Source organism: Protopterus annectens, chromosome 5.part0, assembly GCF_019279795.1.
Source record: "Protopterus annectens isolate FY-2018-M chromosome 5.part0, PAN1.0, whole genome shotgun sequence".
NCBI lineage: Eukaryota > Metazoa > Chordata > Ceratodontiformes > Protopteridae > Protopterus > Protopterus annectens.
The window spans coordinates 33,410,281-33,429,757 of record NC_056735.1 but is presented as its reverse complement, the minus strand read 5'-3'; the positions used below and the strand labels follow the sequence as shown (position 1 = coordinate 33,429,757).

The 19,477-nt window shown below is 43.8% G+C and overlaps 1 protein-coding gene across 2 annotated transcripts in view; it reads left to right on the top strand.

The window, feature by feature from the left end:
- LOC122802461 (E3 ubiquitin ligase TRAF3IP2-like) overlaps window positions 1–19,477 on the top strand; it is a 1,503,042-nt gene that overhangs the window by 911,871 nt on the left and 571,694 nt on the right. For both annotated transcript variants that reach the window (XM_044072084.1, XM_044072083.1), the window contains exon 5: window positions 16,325–16,392. In XM_044072084.1, coding sequence (XP_043928019.1) covers window positions 16,325–16,392 — 68 coding nt within the window. The remainder of the gene's footprint in view (window positions 1–16,324; window positions 16,393–19,477) is intronic.

The window sequence follows — 19,477 nt, the reverse complement described above, 5'->3', positions numbered from 1 at the left end:
GCCAGATCTGCCAAAACATCAATGGTCAGAGGCCTTAACTCAAGTGGATGCTCTTCTGGCCATGAGAGCCATAGAGCCTGTTCCACTCTCGGAGATGGGAAAAGGTTTTTATTCAAGACTGTTTCTGGTTCCCAGAAAACAAAACTCATGGAGACCTATTCTGGACCTTTCTGTGTTAAACACCTTTTGGAAATTCCAAAATTCAAGATGCTTACTCTGCAGCAACTAATTCCAATGCTCTCTCAGGACGCCTGGATGGTGACATTGGACTTAAAGGAAGCCTATTTACATATTCCCATCAGGCAAAAACGCAGGAAATTCCTCAGGTTCAAGGCAGGTTCGAGGCACTTTCAATTCTCTGTACTGCCCTTTGGTTTATCTACTGCGCCCAGAGTCTTTACCAAGTGCCTGGCACCAGTAGTGGCTTACTGCAGACTTCAGGGGATCCAGATTTACCCCTATTTGGACGACTGCCTTATTCAGGCAGACAGCAAAGATCTTCTGCTTCAACATCTGGACTTTGTTCAACGTCTTCTCCTCCTACTGGGATTCTCAGTGAACACAAAAAAGTCACATTTGATCCCTTCTCAACAAATGGTATTCTTGGGAGTCCTCTTAAATACAACCTTACAAAGGGCCTTCCTCACTCCAGAAAAACAAACTCAACTGGCTTCTACTTTCAGCACCTTAGCAACTTTATCTCAGCTCACTGCAAGGAAATTCCTGCAGGCTCTGGGCTACATGGCTTCCTGCATTCTGTTGATTCCAAACGCAAGGCTTCACATGAGAAAGCTTCAATGGTATCTGAAAAGTGTATGGTCACCGCATTACCACGATCTGGATATTCTGATTCCTCTGATCCCCTGCCTTCAGAGGGAGTTCCTCTGGTGGTCCAGGGTATGCACTTTAAACGAAGGAAAGCCTTTTCGTCTTCCTCAACCTACTCAAATCCTAACCACAGACGCCTCGGATTATGCTTGGGGAGCACACTTTCTAGACAATTGCCAGCAGGGAACCTGGACAAAGGACCATCTTCACTGGCACATCAATCTGAAGGAAATGTTGGCAGTTCAAAATGCCCTTCTAGCCTTCAAGAACCTTTTGCAACCAGGGCCTCTGCTAATTCGCACAGACAACACCACGGTCATGTGGTACATCAACAAGCAGGGGGGTTCTTATTCATACCCCCTTTGCAGACTAGCTATGGCTTTATGGGACATAGCTCTAAAATTGAATCTACATCTCCAGGCTCAATTCATTCCAGGGAAACAGAATCTCTTAGCAGACAGCCAGAGCAGAAACATTTCAGATCCTCACGAATGGATGCTAGACACCAACTTATTCAACAGGATTACTGCAGTTTGGGGATGTCCCCAGATAGATCTGTTTGCATCCCATCTCAATCATCAGCTGCCTCGCTTTTGCACCAGGTCCTTCCACAAAACAGCTTGGAGAGTGGATGCCCTGTCCTTCAGCTGGAGAAGCCTTTCAGCATATGCCTTCCTCCTCTTCCTCTACTACCTCGGGTATTACTGAAGATAAAACAGGACAAGCCCAAGTTCCTCATCTTGATTGCTCCAAATTGGCCTCGACAGTTTTGGTATCCAACTTTAAAGCACCTGTTCTTGGGGCCTCCTTGGATTCTCCCTCTGAACCCTTCGCTTTTGTCCCAGCATCAGGGTCAGTTACTACATTCCAACCTCAAGACCCTTTGCCTGGCAGCTTGGCTCTTCAAAGGAATTTGATTTCCTCTAGTCTTCCCAAACAAGTTTTGGATGTTCTTTTGGAAGCTAGACAGCCTAGCACTAGGAAATTCTATGCCTCTAAATGGAAGAGGTTTTGTATTTGGATGCAGGACCGAGGCTCGGATCCTCTGGTACCTGATCTCTCTTCTATTTTGCTTTACCTTTCGGAACTTTTATCTAAAGGACTTTCTTTTTCTTCCATTAAGATTCATGCTTCTGCTATTTCTGCGCATTTCAGTTCTGATCCTCCTGTTTTTTCTCATCCTTTGGTGAAGCAATTTTTGAGAGGGGCTAAAAATTTGCGGCCTCCCAGGACCCCTCCTGTCCCTGCCTGGGATCTTAATTATGTTTTAGAAAAACTTACTTTGCCTCCTTTTGAGCCTGCTGCATCTTCAGATATTAAGTTTTTATCTGGGAAAACTGTTCTTTTATTAGCATTGACCTCTGCCAGAAGGGTCTCAGAGTTGCAAGCTCTCATGGCTGTGGAACCATACCTTATTTTCCATCAGGACAGAGTATCCTTGAGGACCAATCCTACTTTCATGCCTAAGGTGATTTCGAAAGTGGCTTTAAATCAGACAATTCACCTTCCTACTTTCTTTCCAAATCCTCAAAATAAAGGGGAAAGGATTTTGCATTCATTAGATGTGCACAGACAGTTACGATTTTACCTGGGCAAGACTAAGGAGTTCAGAAAGTCTAATCAATTGTTTGTTTCTTTTGCCTCCAGTTCTCTTGGAAAACCTATTTCTAAACAAACTATTTCCAAATGGATTGCTTATGGAATCAGATGTTGTTACACTCATCATGGGAAACAGTTTCCAGGTGCCATTAGAAGTCATTCTACTAGAGCAGCTGCCACTTCTACAGCTTTTCTCAGAGGGGTCCCTACCAAGGATATCTTGGAAGCTGCCACTTGGAGTTCTGTGCATACTTTTTCCAAGCACTACAATCTCCCCCTGTTTTCTAAGACCAGGGCAGGCTTTGCCTCTGCTGTCTTGCAGGGTATTCTTGCCACCCCTTCTTCTATCTAAAGCCTTCTCCCCTTTTACACTGCTTTGGGATTCCACCCTACAGTTATGACTGCAACAGTGAAACACGAAGAACATAGTACAGTTGTGTACACCTACCATAAATGTAGATGTTCGAGTGTCTTCACTGTTGCAGTCGGGGTTTCCCTCCCTCCTATCCCCTCTTTTTTTTTTTTCTCCCTTTTCCTTTTTTGTGGTGTATTTGTGTTTCCTTGTTGGATTCTTTTTTGTTTTGTTGGGGACTTCTGACATCTAGGGCAAGAAAGGCTGGAGAAGATGGCGTCGGCTGAGGACTATGTACCAAAGCGTACTGACGTCAGGGTACTAGCTTGTACAGCCGACGCCGGACCCAGACTTTGGGATTCTGGCCGACCTCGGGCTGCCTGCCGGCAGGAGCACCCTACAGTTATGACTGCAACAGTGAAGACACTCGAACATCTACATTTATGGTAGGTGTACACAACTGTACTTTTTTCACCTCCCCTCACACACATGTAAGTATATTGCCTTTGTATATGAGAGACGTGAACAAGTGTTTCCTCTGTACCCAGACAGTGCCTTTACATTTGGTTGTTATGTTTTCTAAACAGTGACGTTTAGAAAAAGAAAATTAATAGAAACTCCATTCTTCTGTCTGCTGTAGCAGAACATTGTGAAAAAGGCTGAGGCACTACTGCATGTACAAAATTTGGGGGAGGGTGGTCTGTAATTTTATCATTTTCCAACGTGAGTACCATGTTTTGTTTATTTATTTATTTACTTACTTACTGAATATTTCAGTTCATTTATTTTATTTTGAAGATTTCATTCATGAACAAGAATGGCTCAAAAGCACAAGTTTGCTGTCTCCTGATTTAATATTGCACATAATTAATTTTAGTATTTTTCAACCTGTTCCTCTCTCTTAATGGAAAGATTGATTTATTTTTTTCATGCAGGATATTGAGATAAGACAGAGTAAAGGCCACTCTGCTTTGCTTTCAAGAAGATAGAGTGCGGAAAACACTTGTCTTTATTTTTTATTTTAGTTTTGTTTTATTGTTTGTTAACCAACTTAGTGGGCTTAGTCCATAGACCTTGGGTCTAATTATGAAGGTATGTTTTAATTGCATCCGAAACATAAAAAAGAACTGCAAAAGTAACATGTTGATGTTATGTGATCCTATCTCGCCTACATTCTGACTGATGGGTTCGGAGCCGATCCCTCGGCTCCGACTCGGCACGCTTATGCCAAAGAACGAAGTCTCTTATTGGCTGAGCTTACTATATCCCAGGATGCACCACTACCAGTCCCCCAGATCTCGTTTGCCGCTAACAAGTGAAGACGTGGTCTCGAGCTGGCTGAGCTAAGTAGTGATTAATTTCACTAGTTTTTCTGTCAGGAATTTCTTTTTTCTTCAACAAAAGCTGTTTTAACAGCTATTCTTGTGTTTAGAGTGAGTTTGGTGAAATTTACTTGGTAAATTCTTGTGTTGTGAGTGTTGACTAGGAGTACCTCTTGTGTGGAAAGGCCTTTCCCGGTCTTTTTGATTGTAGGTGACTTCTGTTTTGTTTAGGGATCTCGGATCCTTTATACTGTTGATAGTTTCTCTTTCTTGTAAAGAGGACAAAGAAGAGAGAATTTCTTTCTAATTACAGTGTTGTACTGTGTTTTGGGCTTTAATTCACCGGAATGTCTCAGGTACCTAGGCCTTCAGGCTTTAAAAAGTGCACCAAGTGCAACTTTAAAATGTCGATCACAGATGACCACTCTCTCTGTGTTTATTGTTTGGGTGCAAAACATTTGCAGGAGTCCTGCAGCGTGTGTCACGCTTTTTCCTCGAGGGTCCTCCAAGAAAGAAAAAATAAGCTCATATTAAAAGGTCTTATAAAACCCTCCTTTGAAGAAGCTTTAGCATCCTCTCCTTCTCCTGCTAAAAAGAAAAGGGCGTCGGCTCCGACCAGTCCGCGGATCCGACCGCCAAAAGACATAGGCAGGTTTCTCCTTCGGCTCCAAGGACTTGGAGCCGAGGGCGGAACGGTCTGCCTCGATGCCACCAGTCTCGACTCCTCTGGCCTCGGAGCCGATGGCTGGGGCATCGAGAGGCGGGTCACCTTCGTCGGCTCCACTGGTCTCGGAGCCGACAAAGGTTGTCCGCTCAGACACTTCCTCCTCGGCGCCGAAGTCCTCCTCGGCACCGATGGAAACTAGTGTGGGTATTCCTTCGGCGCCGATAGTCATTGAGTCGCCTCGGAGCCGGTCCCCTAGCCCCTTGGGGCCGTTGGAGAGGCCATCTCGAACCCGATCAGTATCCTCTAGCTCATCGAGGATGTCAGATTCGGACATAGACAGGGTGCTCCAAAGACTGTTCCAGTCCCCAGTCTTTCAAAAATTTGTTTCGGCTCCGACCCAGTTGGCTTCGAGCCGGCCATGCCCATGTCATTGCCATTCCTCCTCCGACCGCTTCGGCTCCGTCGGAGCAGGTGCTGCTGGAGCCGGTGGAGGTCTTAGGGTCGGCTCCGACCCTGACTCCAACCCCGGCCTTCGGGTCCGAGTTTGGTACACGGACTTCTTCGGCTGGACCTGGGGGTGATGTTTCGGGACCTATGCTGTCGGTTCCGAGCCTCCCTCTTGGTGCTTCGGCTGCGGGACTTCCGTCTGCTATCATGGCTCCGGGGACCGGACACTCCCAGGATTCTGGGGGTTCGGCTTTCAGAGCTATGAGGAGTGCCTTGGCCAAGTCTTCTTTGGCCATCTCTCCGGCTTTACCGGCACCTTCCCTGGGCGTGGAGACTGGGTCTTTGGCAGTTCCCCTGTCCTTAGGCAGCGGAGCCCCTGGGCCTGAGGTTACCCCCATTGGGGGTTCCCCTCCTCCTGAGGGTTCTTCAGAGTTGTCTTCAGAGGAGCCCCCAAGGAAGAGATCGTGCAAGAGGAAGCATGTGGACTCCCCCGAGTCTATTACATCGGACACTGATCTTGATGATGCGGAGGGGTCCCGAAGTCGTCCCCGGATGATGTCTCATTTGCAGACAGCTTAGAGATCCGCAAACAACGAGGCGGCTGGATATCCAAACCCCGCTCTGCTGATGAGTCAGTGCTCCTCAAGGCCTTTGGGGCTCAGCCCTCCGCCTCCTGGGTGTCTCCGCCCTTCGACGAGCTCCTGGATTTAGTTTGTCGGAGGGCGTGGGAACATCCAGATACCGTGGAACCAGTCCCTTCTCGTCCTAACAAATTTTTGTCTGCCCCACCCGAGAAGGAGTTCCTCACTAAAGGCGTGGCTGTAGATGCCATGGTGGTGGCATCTGCTACACAACAGGACGTGGCAGAGGCTTCAACGTCCGTCCATCCTCCTAATAAGGAGTCTAGGAGCATGGACCGGTACGGGAAGCGTACCCTGACTTCAGCGGCCTTTACTTTAAGGTCCCTGAATTATTTGGCACATTTTACCAGGCTTCAGAGGGATCTGGTCAAGGAGCTGTCAGATTCCCTCTCAGGTAACCTACCTGAGCAGCTAGCCCAGTCGGTTAACTCTCAGTTGGCTATCCTTGCTTCAATTTCTAACTCGTCCATGAGGCTCATTTCATATGCGGCAAGGGGCGGTAGAGCGGCAGGCACAGGCGTGGCTCACGGAGACAAGCCTGGCTCCGTTGTGTCATTTTATGGAGGCCTTCAAGTCTTCCTTCGCCGACGCCCTTTGATGGGTCCTCTTTGTTTGGACCTAAGGTTAAAGACACTCTTACCCGCTGTGAGCAAGAAGGAAAAACTTTATCTGCCGTAGGTGCACGTTATTCCACTCCCTTTCGGCCTTATCCCAAGGCTAAAGGAGGAGGGAAAATGTGGTTCCGCAAATCACGTAAGTTTTTCCATCAACAGCAGGAAGATTCGCCTTCCAGAGGCAGAGGACGGGGAAATTTTTCTGGGAGACGCCGTCCCAGAGGCGGCAGAGGGCCCCGCAATTCTGGAGACCGCGAGTCCTTTCGTGGCTCTTCAGCCTCCCACACTTCATGAGGGATTGCCCGGCTGTGCTGCTCCGGAGCCAGTCGGGTGCCGTTTTGCCAAGCACCTAAAAGCCTGGGAGTCAATCACTCAGGACAGATGGGTGCTTCGGATTATTGCCGGAGGTTACACCATTCCCTTCACACACTCACCCCCACCGTCCAAAAATCCCGGACCCACCACCCAGTCAAAGGGAAATTGCAGCCGCAGAAGCGTTAAAGCTGCTAGAAAAAGAGTCATCCAACCGGTCCCCACAGACCAGATCGGATCCGGAAATTACTCAAGGTTCTTTTAGTGCCAAAAAAGACAGGGGACCTGAGACCAATATTGGATCTCAGCAGACTAAACCAATCCGTCACGAAATCCAAATTCCGAATGGTCACGTTACAATCCATTCTCCCATTATTGGAGAAGGATGTTTGGATGTGCTCCATAGATCTCAAGGACGCCTATTATCACATACCGATACATCGGGCGCCCAGGAAGTATCTGCGCTTCAGCCTGGGAGACAGTCATTTCCAATTTTGTGCTCTGCCCTTTGGTCTCACCACAGCCCCCAGGGTGTTCACCAAATGTTTGGCAGTAGTAACTGCTCACCTGAGGAGTCTTGGATTCCAAGTGTTTCCCTATCTGGACGACTGGCTCCTGACTGCCACCACCAGTCATCTACTAATGGACAACCTCAAAGCCACCTTTTCCCTGGGTGCTACCCTGGGAATTACATTCAATTGGTCAAAGTCTGTCTTGCTGCCCTCTCAGCGCATAAGGTTCATAGGAGCAGAGATAAACTCAAAATTGATGCTGCTTTTCTTCCTACCGAAAGGATCCAAACTTTACAAGGCCAAGTTCAAGCCCTGCTTTCAAGATCCAAGGCCCCAGCCAGGATGGTCCTGCAAGTTTTAGGTTCGATGTCTGCCACGGTTCTTCTAGTTCCTCTGGCAAGATTGCACATGAGGATTCTTCAGTGGCTATTATCGACTCAATGGTCCTTTCAGGATCTTCCCCTCAATCACCCCATTATGATTACAGAAACATGCAAACGGGACCTTCGCTGGTGGCTTCAGACATCCAATCTAAATCAGGGAAGTCCTTTTGTTATTCCCCCTCCAGTGGTCACCCTGACGACAGATGCCTCCCAGACAGGGTGGGGGGGGCATTGTCTGGGCAGGTTAGTTCAGGGTTCCTGGCTTCCAGACGAAACTTTTCTCCACATCAATGTATTGGAGATGAGGGCTGTACTTCTGTCCCTACAGACCTTACAGAAGTTTCTCCCTCAGGGCATTATCGCCATCCACACAGACAACATGTCGGTGGTCTGGTATCTAAACAAACAAGGAGGGACCAGATCTTACCCCCTTTGCAGAGAGGCCATGAGGGTGTGGGAATGGGCTGTAGCTACCAGCCGTTTCTTGGTAGCGACCCACATTCTGTGGAAATCAAATATATTGGCAGACAGATTAAGCAGGACAATTCTCTCTCCTCACGAGTGGTCCCTGAACGAAACAGTAGCAGCTCAGGTTTTCAGAAGATGGGGGACGCCGTGCTGCGACCTTTTGCAACACCACAAAATACAAAGTGCAAAAGGTTCTTCTCCTTGACTCCACATCAGGGGGAAGCAGCTATGGATGCTCTAGCACAACCTTGGCCAACAGGGCTACTTTATGCTTTTCCTCCGATTCCACTTCTCCCCAAAGTCATTCAGAAAGCTTCTCAATTGGGGTCCACAATGATACTAATTGCTCAAGACTGGCCTCGTCAGGTATGGTTTCCCTACCTGAAGAAACATGCGGTGGACGATCCTTGGACTTTAGATCTAACTCCGGATCTGCTAATTCATCAGTCAGGACGACAACACCAGTCCCTTCACACTTTGAAGTTGACAGCTTGGCTCCTCCACTTCCGACTTTAGTCAGAAATCACACATTAGACCCGGAAGTTATTCACATTTTATCTTCGGCCCACAAACCCACCACTAAGAAATTGTACCTCAGTAAGTGGAAGAGGTTTGCTATCTGGGCTCAACTCAGGGGCTTAGACCCTATCACTGCTCCAGTCCCAGAGGTTTTGAAATTCTTAACATCCCTGTTTAATCAAGGATCTTCTGTCTCTACTATTAAAGTCCAACTAGCGGCTATCTCTAAATTTCACGAATCCATGGATCCTCCGTTGATGAGCAGCAGATTATGCAAAACTTTCATTAAAGGTGCGGGGCTGTTAAGACCCCCAGTTTTTCATCCTGCGCCTCCGTGGGATCTTGATTTGGTGCTTCGTGCATTAACATCTTCCCCTTTCGAACCGGCTGCTACATGTGAGTTAAAATATCTGTCTTGGAAAACTGCCTTCTTAGTTGCAATTACCTCTGCAAGAAGAGTTTCAGAGCTTCAAGCCCTATCTATCAAACCACCTTACTTGATTTTTCACAAGGATAGAGTATCACTTAGGCCTAATCCATCTTTTGTCCCAAAGGTCTGTTCTAATCTCTGTCTCCAACAATCTCTAGAGCTACCAGTTTTCTTTCCAAAATTCTCCAATGAAGCAGAATACACTCTCCATAAATTGGATGTTCACAGGCAATTGCGCTTCTATTTAGACAGGACTCAGCAAATTCGTATCAGACCAGTTGTTTGTGTCCTTCTCAGACAATAAATTGGGTAAAACCATCACAAAAGCTACTATCTCCAAATGGATTAGAGATTGTATAACTCAGGCTTATTCCTCTTCGAATAAGCAACTTACAACATCTATCAAAGCTCACTCTACCAGAGCTATGGCGACTTCTATAGCTTTTCATTCCAAGCTCGCTATTTCTGAGATTTGTGCTGCGGCTACTTGGTCCAATCCGCACACTTTCATTTCCCACTATAAATTGGATGTGGCATCTAAAGGGCGAGCATCATTTGGTTCCACGGTACTCAGGAGTGTTTTCCAGTGAGCCACCCAGGATTCAGGTGCTAGGGATGCTGTCCCATCAGTCAGAATGTAGGCGAGATAGGATCACATAACATCTTTTAGTTATGTACTCACCATAACTTCAGATGTTTGGGATCCATCTCGCCTACATTCCTAATACCCACCCTCCTTCCCCCTGCCTTGGAGATCAGAAGAGATTGAACGGTTTTGAGTTCTACTGTTTTTATTTTGTTTCATCTGACGATGTTATATAATCAGTGCGTGCATGTGTGCATGTATGCGGACAAACTAGATCTGGGGGACTGGTAGTGGTGCATCCTGGGATATAGTAAGCTCAGCCAATAAGAGACTTCGCTCTTTGGCATAAGCGTGCCGAGTCGGAGCCGAGGGATCGGCTCCGAACCCATCAGTCAGAATGTAGGCGAGATGGATCCCAAACATCTGAAGTTATGGTGAGTACATAACTAAAAGTTATCAAACACTGAACAGATCAGCCAGCTACAGGATATAGAAAAAGTTCTTTGAAATGTATCCAGCTGTTACATGTGCTTTGCAAGGTACATGCCCCTTTTATTTATTTGTTTGTTTGTTTATTTCCAGTGTGGTTACCGGGGAAGTCCACTGGGTCAACATGACTCGTTTTCAGTGGAAGCCAGGGGAGAAAAACTCTAAGAAAGCATTATACAAGTTCAATTACAATAAAATGCAGGATTGTACACGATAACATTGTATTGAGAAACACAAATAAGAATTTACAACAAGCATAGTTGGCAGAATCTGTTAAGAGAGAAGTTAAGGGTGATTCAGTTACTTTTGCTGCAAGGGAAAATGAGTGTTGAGAGTGATTGCTAGTTAAAATACATCTATTGAGGAATCAGATTATGCTTGCTTTACATACAGAAGTAGAACATTATTCACAATATTTACATTAATTACAGGTTATTTTGGCTTGTACCTCATAAAGCACATGCAGCAACTGGAGAGACCACAGAGATTCCTCACCTGGAGAATCCAAGGCCTCAAACATCTAACCTACACAGATAGGCTAAAAGCCCTATCCCTCTACTCAGTCTCCTACAGACTCCTCAGAGCTGACCTGTGTCTGGCATACAAAGCAGTCTCATACCCTGCCTTGATGGGACAGTGCATATACGAAAGTCAAGCTCCATTCGAGTACCCCCCACATGAGACCTCAACCTGGTCTGTGACATCAGTAGGACTTGTTGATGGGACTCCTCCTTTTGTGAAATAGACACCATCTCCACGTAAAGCAGAGTACCTCATTAAACCTTTTTAAGCGCAACCTGGATAACTGGATGGCGAACAGAAAATACATCCCTGGGATTCTACCTATGTCCCTGCCGGACAGTGGCATAGGCTGCTGACTTGGAACATAGGCTAAATTCTTGGCTAGGCTTGTAAGGGCCTCAGGGCCAATAGCCTGGTAACTTCCTATGAAATAGTTTTTTTTTGAAGACTTCACAATAAGCCAAAAAAATATATATATATATATATATTTATATGTGTGTGTGTGTGTGTGTGTGTGTGTGTGTATGTGTGCATATACGTGTGTGTGTGTGTGTGTGTGTGTGTGTGTGTGTGTGTGTGTGTGTGTCTCTCTGCATCTCTCTCTCTCTCTCTCTGAGTGCTATTAAGACAAGGGAAAACATCTTTTATTTGTATTCTCCCTTTTTTAATTTCCCCAAATCTTTTGAGTTTCTAATACTATGACTGGAATGGACCCCATTCCTAAGTCAAAGTACGATTAAAGTTCATGAAATTAGTATTGTTTCAGTCTTTGATGTCAGCCAAAAGTGCTCTTCGCAGCACTCGGTGTGCCCAGTAATGATGACTCCTGCAATTCGTATGGGGTTACATTAATAACGTTTCTAAATACAATTGTAGATTCTTTTTTATAAGACCAGTTGCTCTAACTACTGTTGGAACTGTCTGGATATCATTCTTCCACATTGCTCTAATTTCTGTCTGCAGATCCTGATATTTTATGACTTTGTCTCTGTACACAAGACACTGTAGTCACTGGGTGTAGCATTTTCAGTGATCAATGCTACTTTTGTCTTCTTTTCTTGGACCGCTATATCCGGTTTTCTAGCATCTGTCTTTTGAACTGTTGGTAATGGGTGATCTCATGTGATGTAAACGTCATCATTTTCTATGATACTTTATTACTCATGTTTCCAGTGTTTTTCAGCCACTACAATACCGTAATGTTTGCACTATCCCACATTATTATATCTTTTAGTATACAGTCCTTCTGCCATTAGTATGTCACTGCCAGCAGTGAGGTGTGCGACTGTTTCCAATTCAGTTTTACAAAACCTGCATTTGTCTGTTTCGCCATGTTCAATGGACTTTGTAAACCACCGTGTAGGTAGCCCACTATCTTGGGCTGCCAATATTAACCTTTCATCTCTTGCTTTGAATTCACCTCTCCTTAACCATTCTTGTGTTTGTTCCTGATAAACACAAGGTTCTTCCTGAGGTTTTCTATACTCGCAGCTATATTTATGCATTTTCTACATTTCTTGCCTTCTCATCTGGTCCCTCACTGTATATTCTTTCGTTTTTTAGCACATTCGGTTGCTTGCCTGATTTTTGTCTACTTCTGGTTTGATTTCCATTCCTGCTTGACACCAATATACTTCTGCTAAATTAAACAGAGAAGTCATTTTAGATTTATTCTCCTCGTGTTTCAAAACTTTCACTGCATTTGGGTCTTGTGAGGTCAGCAGATATGTATGGAGTCCCACGATTGCAAATCTGTACATGTAATCAATTTCAAGGAGGCCCATCCCTCCTTTGGAACGGGGAATATATAATCTTGGTATACACTGATTTTTATAAATATTTGGTGAGCATGAAGCATCCTTCTTGTTTTCCTATCTAATCTGTCCAACACATTTTAGGGCCAGTGAATCACTTAGAAACTGCATGTTTGGACAGGAAGAGCAAATTGGTTTATAGCTTGAATTTTGTACTTTTTTTATTCACATTTGTTCATGTTTTATTGTTGATCCTTCATCATTTCCCAAATATTTATACATTTCCTCTTGCTCAGGTTCTTTTATATCACATACTTGTTCCAAACTGATGTTTTCCTGGTGCTGCAATGTTCCTGCTTTAAAGGTTGCTTTTGCACATTTATTAAGACCAAATGACATTCTTGACAACTTGCACTTGTGCTTTCAGTTGCTCAACTGATTTGTTGCACAATTTCAAATCATCATCAAAGAGAAGATGAGAAGTCTTTAGACTGTGTTGTTTTCTAGGAGCCAAATTATAGCCGTGGCCGAAGCTGTTAAGTAGACAGCTTAATACGTTAAGGGCAACGCAGAATAGCAACAGTGACAGAGTCACCCTGGAATATCTTCCTCTGAATATTTATCCCTAATTTGTCCTTTTTCATGGCTTAATTGCAAAATGGTCTGCCACTGTTTCATGGTCACTGTAATGTAGCCGATCAGTGTAGGGTGTATCTCATACATTTTTAAGCAGTCTTTTATCCATGAATGTGGGATACTATCAAATGCTTTTTTGTAGTCAATCCATGCCATACTTAGATCCCCCCCCCCCTTTTGCAGTCCTCCACTATGACTTTATTTAACAACAAATGATCCTTTGTTCCATATGACTTTCTTTTATTGCCCTTTTTTTCTACTGCCATAATTGAGTTTTCTTCTAAACGACTATAAACTTTGTCGGCATCAATTCCCGTGTATAGTTTATATGTCGTCGGAAAACAAGTTATTGGTCTATAATTTTTGGGATAGCGTGCAGGTTCACTTTTAAGTAGAAGCATTGTTTTAACTGTTGTTAGCCAGGTTGGTGTCTGGGGTTCGCATATAAATAGTTCTTACTCATGGCTAAATCTTTGTGCAGAGATAATACTTTTAACCAAAAATTAGGTACTGCATCTGGGCCGGGGGGTTTTCCAGTTAGAGGCTTTTCTTAACTTTGCTTCAGTCTCTCTGGCTGTTACTTCATATCCTGTACCTTTAAACTTCTTATTCTTTCTTTTACTTCTTTTATCCATTTAACATCTCTGTTATGTTCCACAGGATCTTCATAGATACGTCTCCAAAATGCATCTATTTCTTCTTTTTTTTTGGCAGTCTTTCAATTCCTTTTACCTTGTTTCCCAATTCTCTATAAAACTTTTTTGGGTCATCAATAAATGGCTTATTTTGTACTTTTCCTTTATATTTATCTACATATCTTCTAAGTTTTTCTGCCTGTGCTGAAAGTTTTAGTTTATTTGCAATATTGCATGATAGATCCTGGTCTATTCTAATATTGTGCATTGCTTTTATCACATGTATCTTTTTTAGTATTATTTGGTGATCTATTCCCTCTTCTATAGCCTTCTAACAGTGACACTTCTGCTTTATATTTTTCTCTATTTGATATTTTCATGATGGTATCCGATTTCTCCATTTCCTTTCCCTCACGACCCTGTGTTCTTGTGGTAGAACTTTATCAGTTATTAGTTTAGCTGTGCAGTAATATATTCTGTTTACTTCTGTTATATCGCATGGGTCTCTATGGACAGGCCAAACTACTGTGTTCATTTGTTTTTATCAGACTTCTGACTTTTGGGGGTTTTTTTATTGACCTTATGCAATCTGTTTCTTTCATTGATCTTAATATGTACTTAGACATGATTAATATTGCTTTAAGTAAAATTAAAAACTTGTGTTTCTTGAGACCAGACAGCATGCATATCTGGTGATTTGCTCCACAGACTCCAGGAAAACCTAACTAAACCCATTAACAGCTGTGCTAAAATGTTCGTGTCCCTGGCCTGTGGAGATCCAAGTTTATAAAGAGGGGGTGACATCAGACCCTAACAAATGTAGACTCGTCAGCCTGTCTGCGTTCTGTGTAAAATGATGGTGAGAGTCATACTGGAGCTTATTCAGAATGTTAAAGGGAATTGCTTCCATTAAATATTGAATGGTTTAGGTTTGTTAAGCAAAGATCTTACCTTTTTAATTGTATTGCATTCTTTGAAGAGGTAACAGCAACCCCTGATGAAGGGATGACTGCATAGTTATCTTGAACTTGGTAAGTGAGACTCTTGACCATATCTCGCATTAGGGGCTAAATTACAAACTAAAAAAAAAAATCATTCTTACTTCATTAGTAATTGAACAGGGATAATACTGGTTAAGCAACAGGTTACATCAAGTCATGATGGAGGTTTGCCTGTCTCTCCCAACAGGGGTTACTAGTGGTGTCCCACAGGACTTTACTGGGCCCACTTTGTTTTGGGCTGTACTTGAATAAGTTGAAATGTAAATGGGAAATGAACTCTGATAAGTGCGTATGCTGGTGGTTGTAAGCTGGTTAACATAATTCCATAATGAAATTCTGTATAATTGTTTACAAAATATACATATCTAGTGTCATAGCTATGACCTCAACTTTAATGTCAGTCACTGTAATGTCATGAGAGTTGTTAAAAAAAAACATTAATTGTGTTTACAAAATGCTCGTTATAAAAAAAATACATAATTAAAGATGTAAGGAAGACAATAGACAGTAACTTAAACTTTGTATTTTGAATATTAAAACAAGTAGCACCTTGGCAAGAGTACACTCAAGGTTACTCGTACAGAGTTCCGTTGTGTTTGCTACAAATGGCATTTCTCTACTCGTACAGAGTTCCGTTGTGTTTGCTACAATTGGCATTTCTCTTCCATCAAGAAGTATAAAGTTTGCAGTGATTATGTTGGTATGTTTGTGTCATCTTAAGCGGATTGGTTGAACATTTTATCTCACTAAATATATACACAGTCTGAGAACTTTGCATCTGTAACCTTGAAAGAGTTCTTGCTAAGGTGCTAGTTTTAATTTTCACAATAAAAGAGTTTTGTTGAGATCCTCGGACTCCTTTTTGTGCTTGAATAGGTTTGAATTCATCTACACATTGAGAAGTCAAGTGGTGAAAAATGCTGGTATTTGTTCTGAAGCAGTATTGTACATATTCCAAGATAATGGAATGCACTTTAAAATAACCTTAGTATGTATGTGGAGAGTAGAAAATGTGAACATGTGGTTATGGCAGTCACCTTTCTTCAGGAATACTAGGTTAATTGCTTGATAGTTGAAACTATGAGCCTAACCAGGAGTCATTCTTCTTGAATGAATGTATGGTCAGATAATTTATCTGTCAGTTAAACATTTACTTATTCAAAAAGAACACTTAAGGAGTCTGTGCCATTTTGCATCTCTACTAAGTGTTGACTTGTTTAGTCTTTCTTCACTGGCTGTCACCCATTTAGATGTAGCTGTTCATTTTAATAATTGAGAGTAGGGCTTAGGTTAAGTTAAGTGACATTTTCAGTTACACAGTGTGCAGGTAGAAGTTTTGGAACTCAAAACCAGGCATACATAAAATAGATTATTCAAGGCATGATTGGCCTTGCCTTAACCCCCTGAGCTACCCTTATAGCTAATGTTATTGATTGATTACCCTAGCTTAATTATGATGAATGCAATGCATTTGTTGATCTTTCCTGTCTCTGGATTACTTTATAGCATATACTGAATTGTGATTAATATTTAAATGCTTTTATTGATCTGGAATGTTACCTTAATTTTTTTAACTTAATTGAATTTGTATTTATTATGTATTCCAGAGAACATGCCCCTACAGACTCTGCAAGCACTAATGGTCCAGTTCGTCCACGGCTGCCTCCTGAGCAACGTAAGTATGTTATCACTTATTTAGTAAAGGGACAGAGTTTGCTGATGACGTAAGTGAAAGACTGGTGCAAAATAAGCTGCTGATGAGATAACCATTTAAAAATAGATGAGAGTTGGGAATATGTAACAAAGATATTTTGAGTATGTATTTAGGTGCATTTACTGGGGCTGATGGAGTATGTTGTCATAGGAAAGTGCATTTCCAGAAGTTTTGGAAGTCAGACATTTGCCTTGATGGCAGTCTGTACACTTGGGATTTTCTTAACTATTTTCAGCTCTTTAAATAGCATTTATTAGCAGCATTCTTCTTAAATGAATTGTTAAGTTACACCTATTATCAAAAATGAAGCATTCTTATATTGTGCTGTTGTCTACATCATGCCAAATATATGCTGATGCCTTGTTCTGCAGTTGCATGACAATAAGTAATGAATTAATTCTGCAGTATATTCGCGAGGGAAGGAACTATTAAACCACAGTGGAGACATCCACTGCTGCAGAATAAAAAAAATGCTAAAATGTTTTATTTGATATTTTCCCAAATTACATACTGTATTTATTCATTCTGAGATACCTGTTTAATCCAGTTCATGGTCATGATGGAGTGAACTGGATTTGTCATAACTGTGTTTGTATAAGACAGGGAGACTAATCCTGGACAAAGTACTATCCTGTTGTAGGATGCACAAACAAACATTCACAAACACACATGCACACACAAACATATGATGTGATAGTGTTCAATCTCGCCGTTTGTTCTTACACATGGGTTCGGAGCCGATCCTCGGCTCCGTGTCTGCCGCTTGCAAGCTCTGCATCGAGAAGAAGCTCGAGACAACCTAATACCCACAATCCCCCTCTGCCTTTACCTCAGATCTAGTTTGCCGCTGCTGCGTTCGCATCACAGGGATCTAGCTCGAGCAACTTCAGATAAGAAATAACTTTATTATTGTTATTTTTTGAGAAAAAAATTATTCTAAGTACTTTTTGGTAACATAGTGTATATGTGTGTGGTAATGTAAAATTACTCGGTACCGTTTAAGTTTATTTAAACTTGTTAGAGTTTTTCGGGCCTTCCACCCCTTACTTGAATTTGACAACCGGACTGACTTATTTATCGGATTCGACCTTTTTTACTGGATTTGTCTCTCTACTGGGCTTGACTTTTTTTCTCTTCTTTAAGATGTCTGAGAAAATTAAATCAGGGTTTAAACGTTGCCAGTGTGGCCAAAAAATGTCAGTTACTGACAACCATAGTTCCTGTGTCTACTGCCTTGGCCCTCTCCACTTACAAGAGGACTGTTCAATTTGTCACTCTTTTAGTGGGAGGGTCATGACAGATAGGCAGGAAACTCATGGACAGGGGTTATTAAAACCTTCCTTTCAGGAGGCTCTGGATGCTTCAGACCAGGCATCCAAATCCTCGAAGGAATCGAAGACGTCGGAGCCCAAGTCATCGGCTCCGAGCTCTTTGAGTAAAGTTAGATCACCGGTTCCACAGACTTGGGGCCGAGTGTTCAACTGTTGTCAGTTCGAGCCTCGAGTCTTGGATCCGGTGATGGAGCTCCTCCTCGACTCTATTGAGGTCGGCTCCGTCTTCGGTTCCTTCGACCCGTTCTTCTTCTAAGCTCTCCGATGTCGATGTGGATCGTGTGGTGCAGAAGTTATTGGAGCATTCGGCCCTATCCAAACTTATTTCGGTTTCCACCCAGTTGGTGTCGAAACTTGAAGGCCTCCCATTGTCTCCATCCATTCCTCCTCCGAGACCTGTCCAGTCTTTGGAGCCGGAAGAGGTTGATCTTCTGATTGTGGAGCCCTCGGGTCCAGAAACGTCTCTTTCTCGGTCTGTTCCTCTCACCTCGACTCCGTCGGATCCGGTACCGGAGTCTCGGACCCGACGATCTGTCCTTGGTTCCGGGGCCGAGAGTCGAACCGACGTTTCGGTTCCGACTCTTCCCCTCAGGGCCTCGGCGCGGATCGATTCGGCTCCGTCCTCGGGGTCGATGCCTTCTGTGCCTGTCTCGGGGATTCTTCCCATTTCTTCGGAACTGGGAGATTCTTCGACTCGGGACCCGGGGGCCTTCGATCTCATGAGGAAGGTGTTGTCTACCCAGACAACCACATCAGTAGAAGCAACCTCTCCTCCCCATAAAGGACCGTTATCCTCCTCTGCACCCACGGCTACATGCAAGCGTCGAGCACCGGTGTCTCAGCCACCCCTGGAGGGTGCCCCCTCTTCCTCAGAGGCTTCTTCAGATGCTCCCCACAAAGAAGTTCCTAGGAAAAGATTGTGTAAGAGGAGACACTTAGATTCTCCACAAGAATCTTTGACATCCGATACTGACTTGGATGAGTCAGAAGGGTCCCCTAAGTCACCTTCAGAAGATGTCTCTTTTTCTGACATATTGGAGATCCTGAAACAGAGAGGTGACTGGCAGTCCCTTCCCCTTCTGAGGATGAGTCAGTCTTGCTGAAGGCATTTGGTGCTCGCCCTTCCTCCTCCTGGGTCACTCCGCCCTTCGATGAATTAATGGAACTTATTGCTCGAAGGGCGTGGGAGGCTCCTGACACAGTGGAACCAGTCCCTAGGAAGCCTAATAAGTATATCACTGCACCCCAGGACAAGGCTTACTTGACAAAAGGAGTTCCAGTGGACGCTATGGTGGTGGCAGCGGCCACGAAAAAGGAGATGTTGGAATCTTCCTCATCTGTCCATCCCCCTAATAAAGATTCTAGGACGATGGACAGGTATGGGAAGCGCATTTTTAGTTCAGCGGCTTTTTCCATGCGATCCCTGAACTATTTGACCCACTTTACGACCACTACAGAGGGATCTAGTCAAAGAGTTGGGAGATACCCTCCAGGGTACTACAGATGCTGCTGTCTCAGAGAAAGTGACAGCGCAACTTAATACCCTTACATCCATTGTGAACTTCGTCCATGAGGCTGATATCTTACGCAGCCGAAGGTTCGAGTAGGGCAGCAGCTTCAGCGATTGCTCTTCGCAGACAATCCTGGATGCGCTTATGTTCATTTGCGGAAGCCTTCAAGTCTTCCTTTACTAATGCCCCATTTGACGGTGCCAC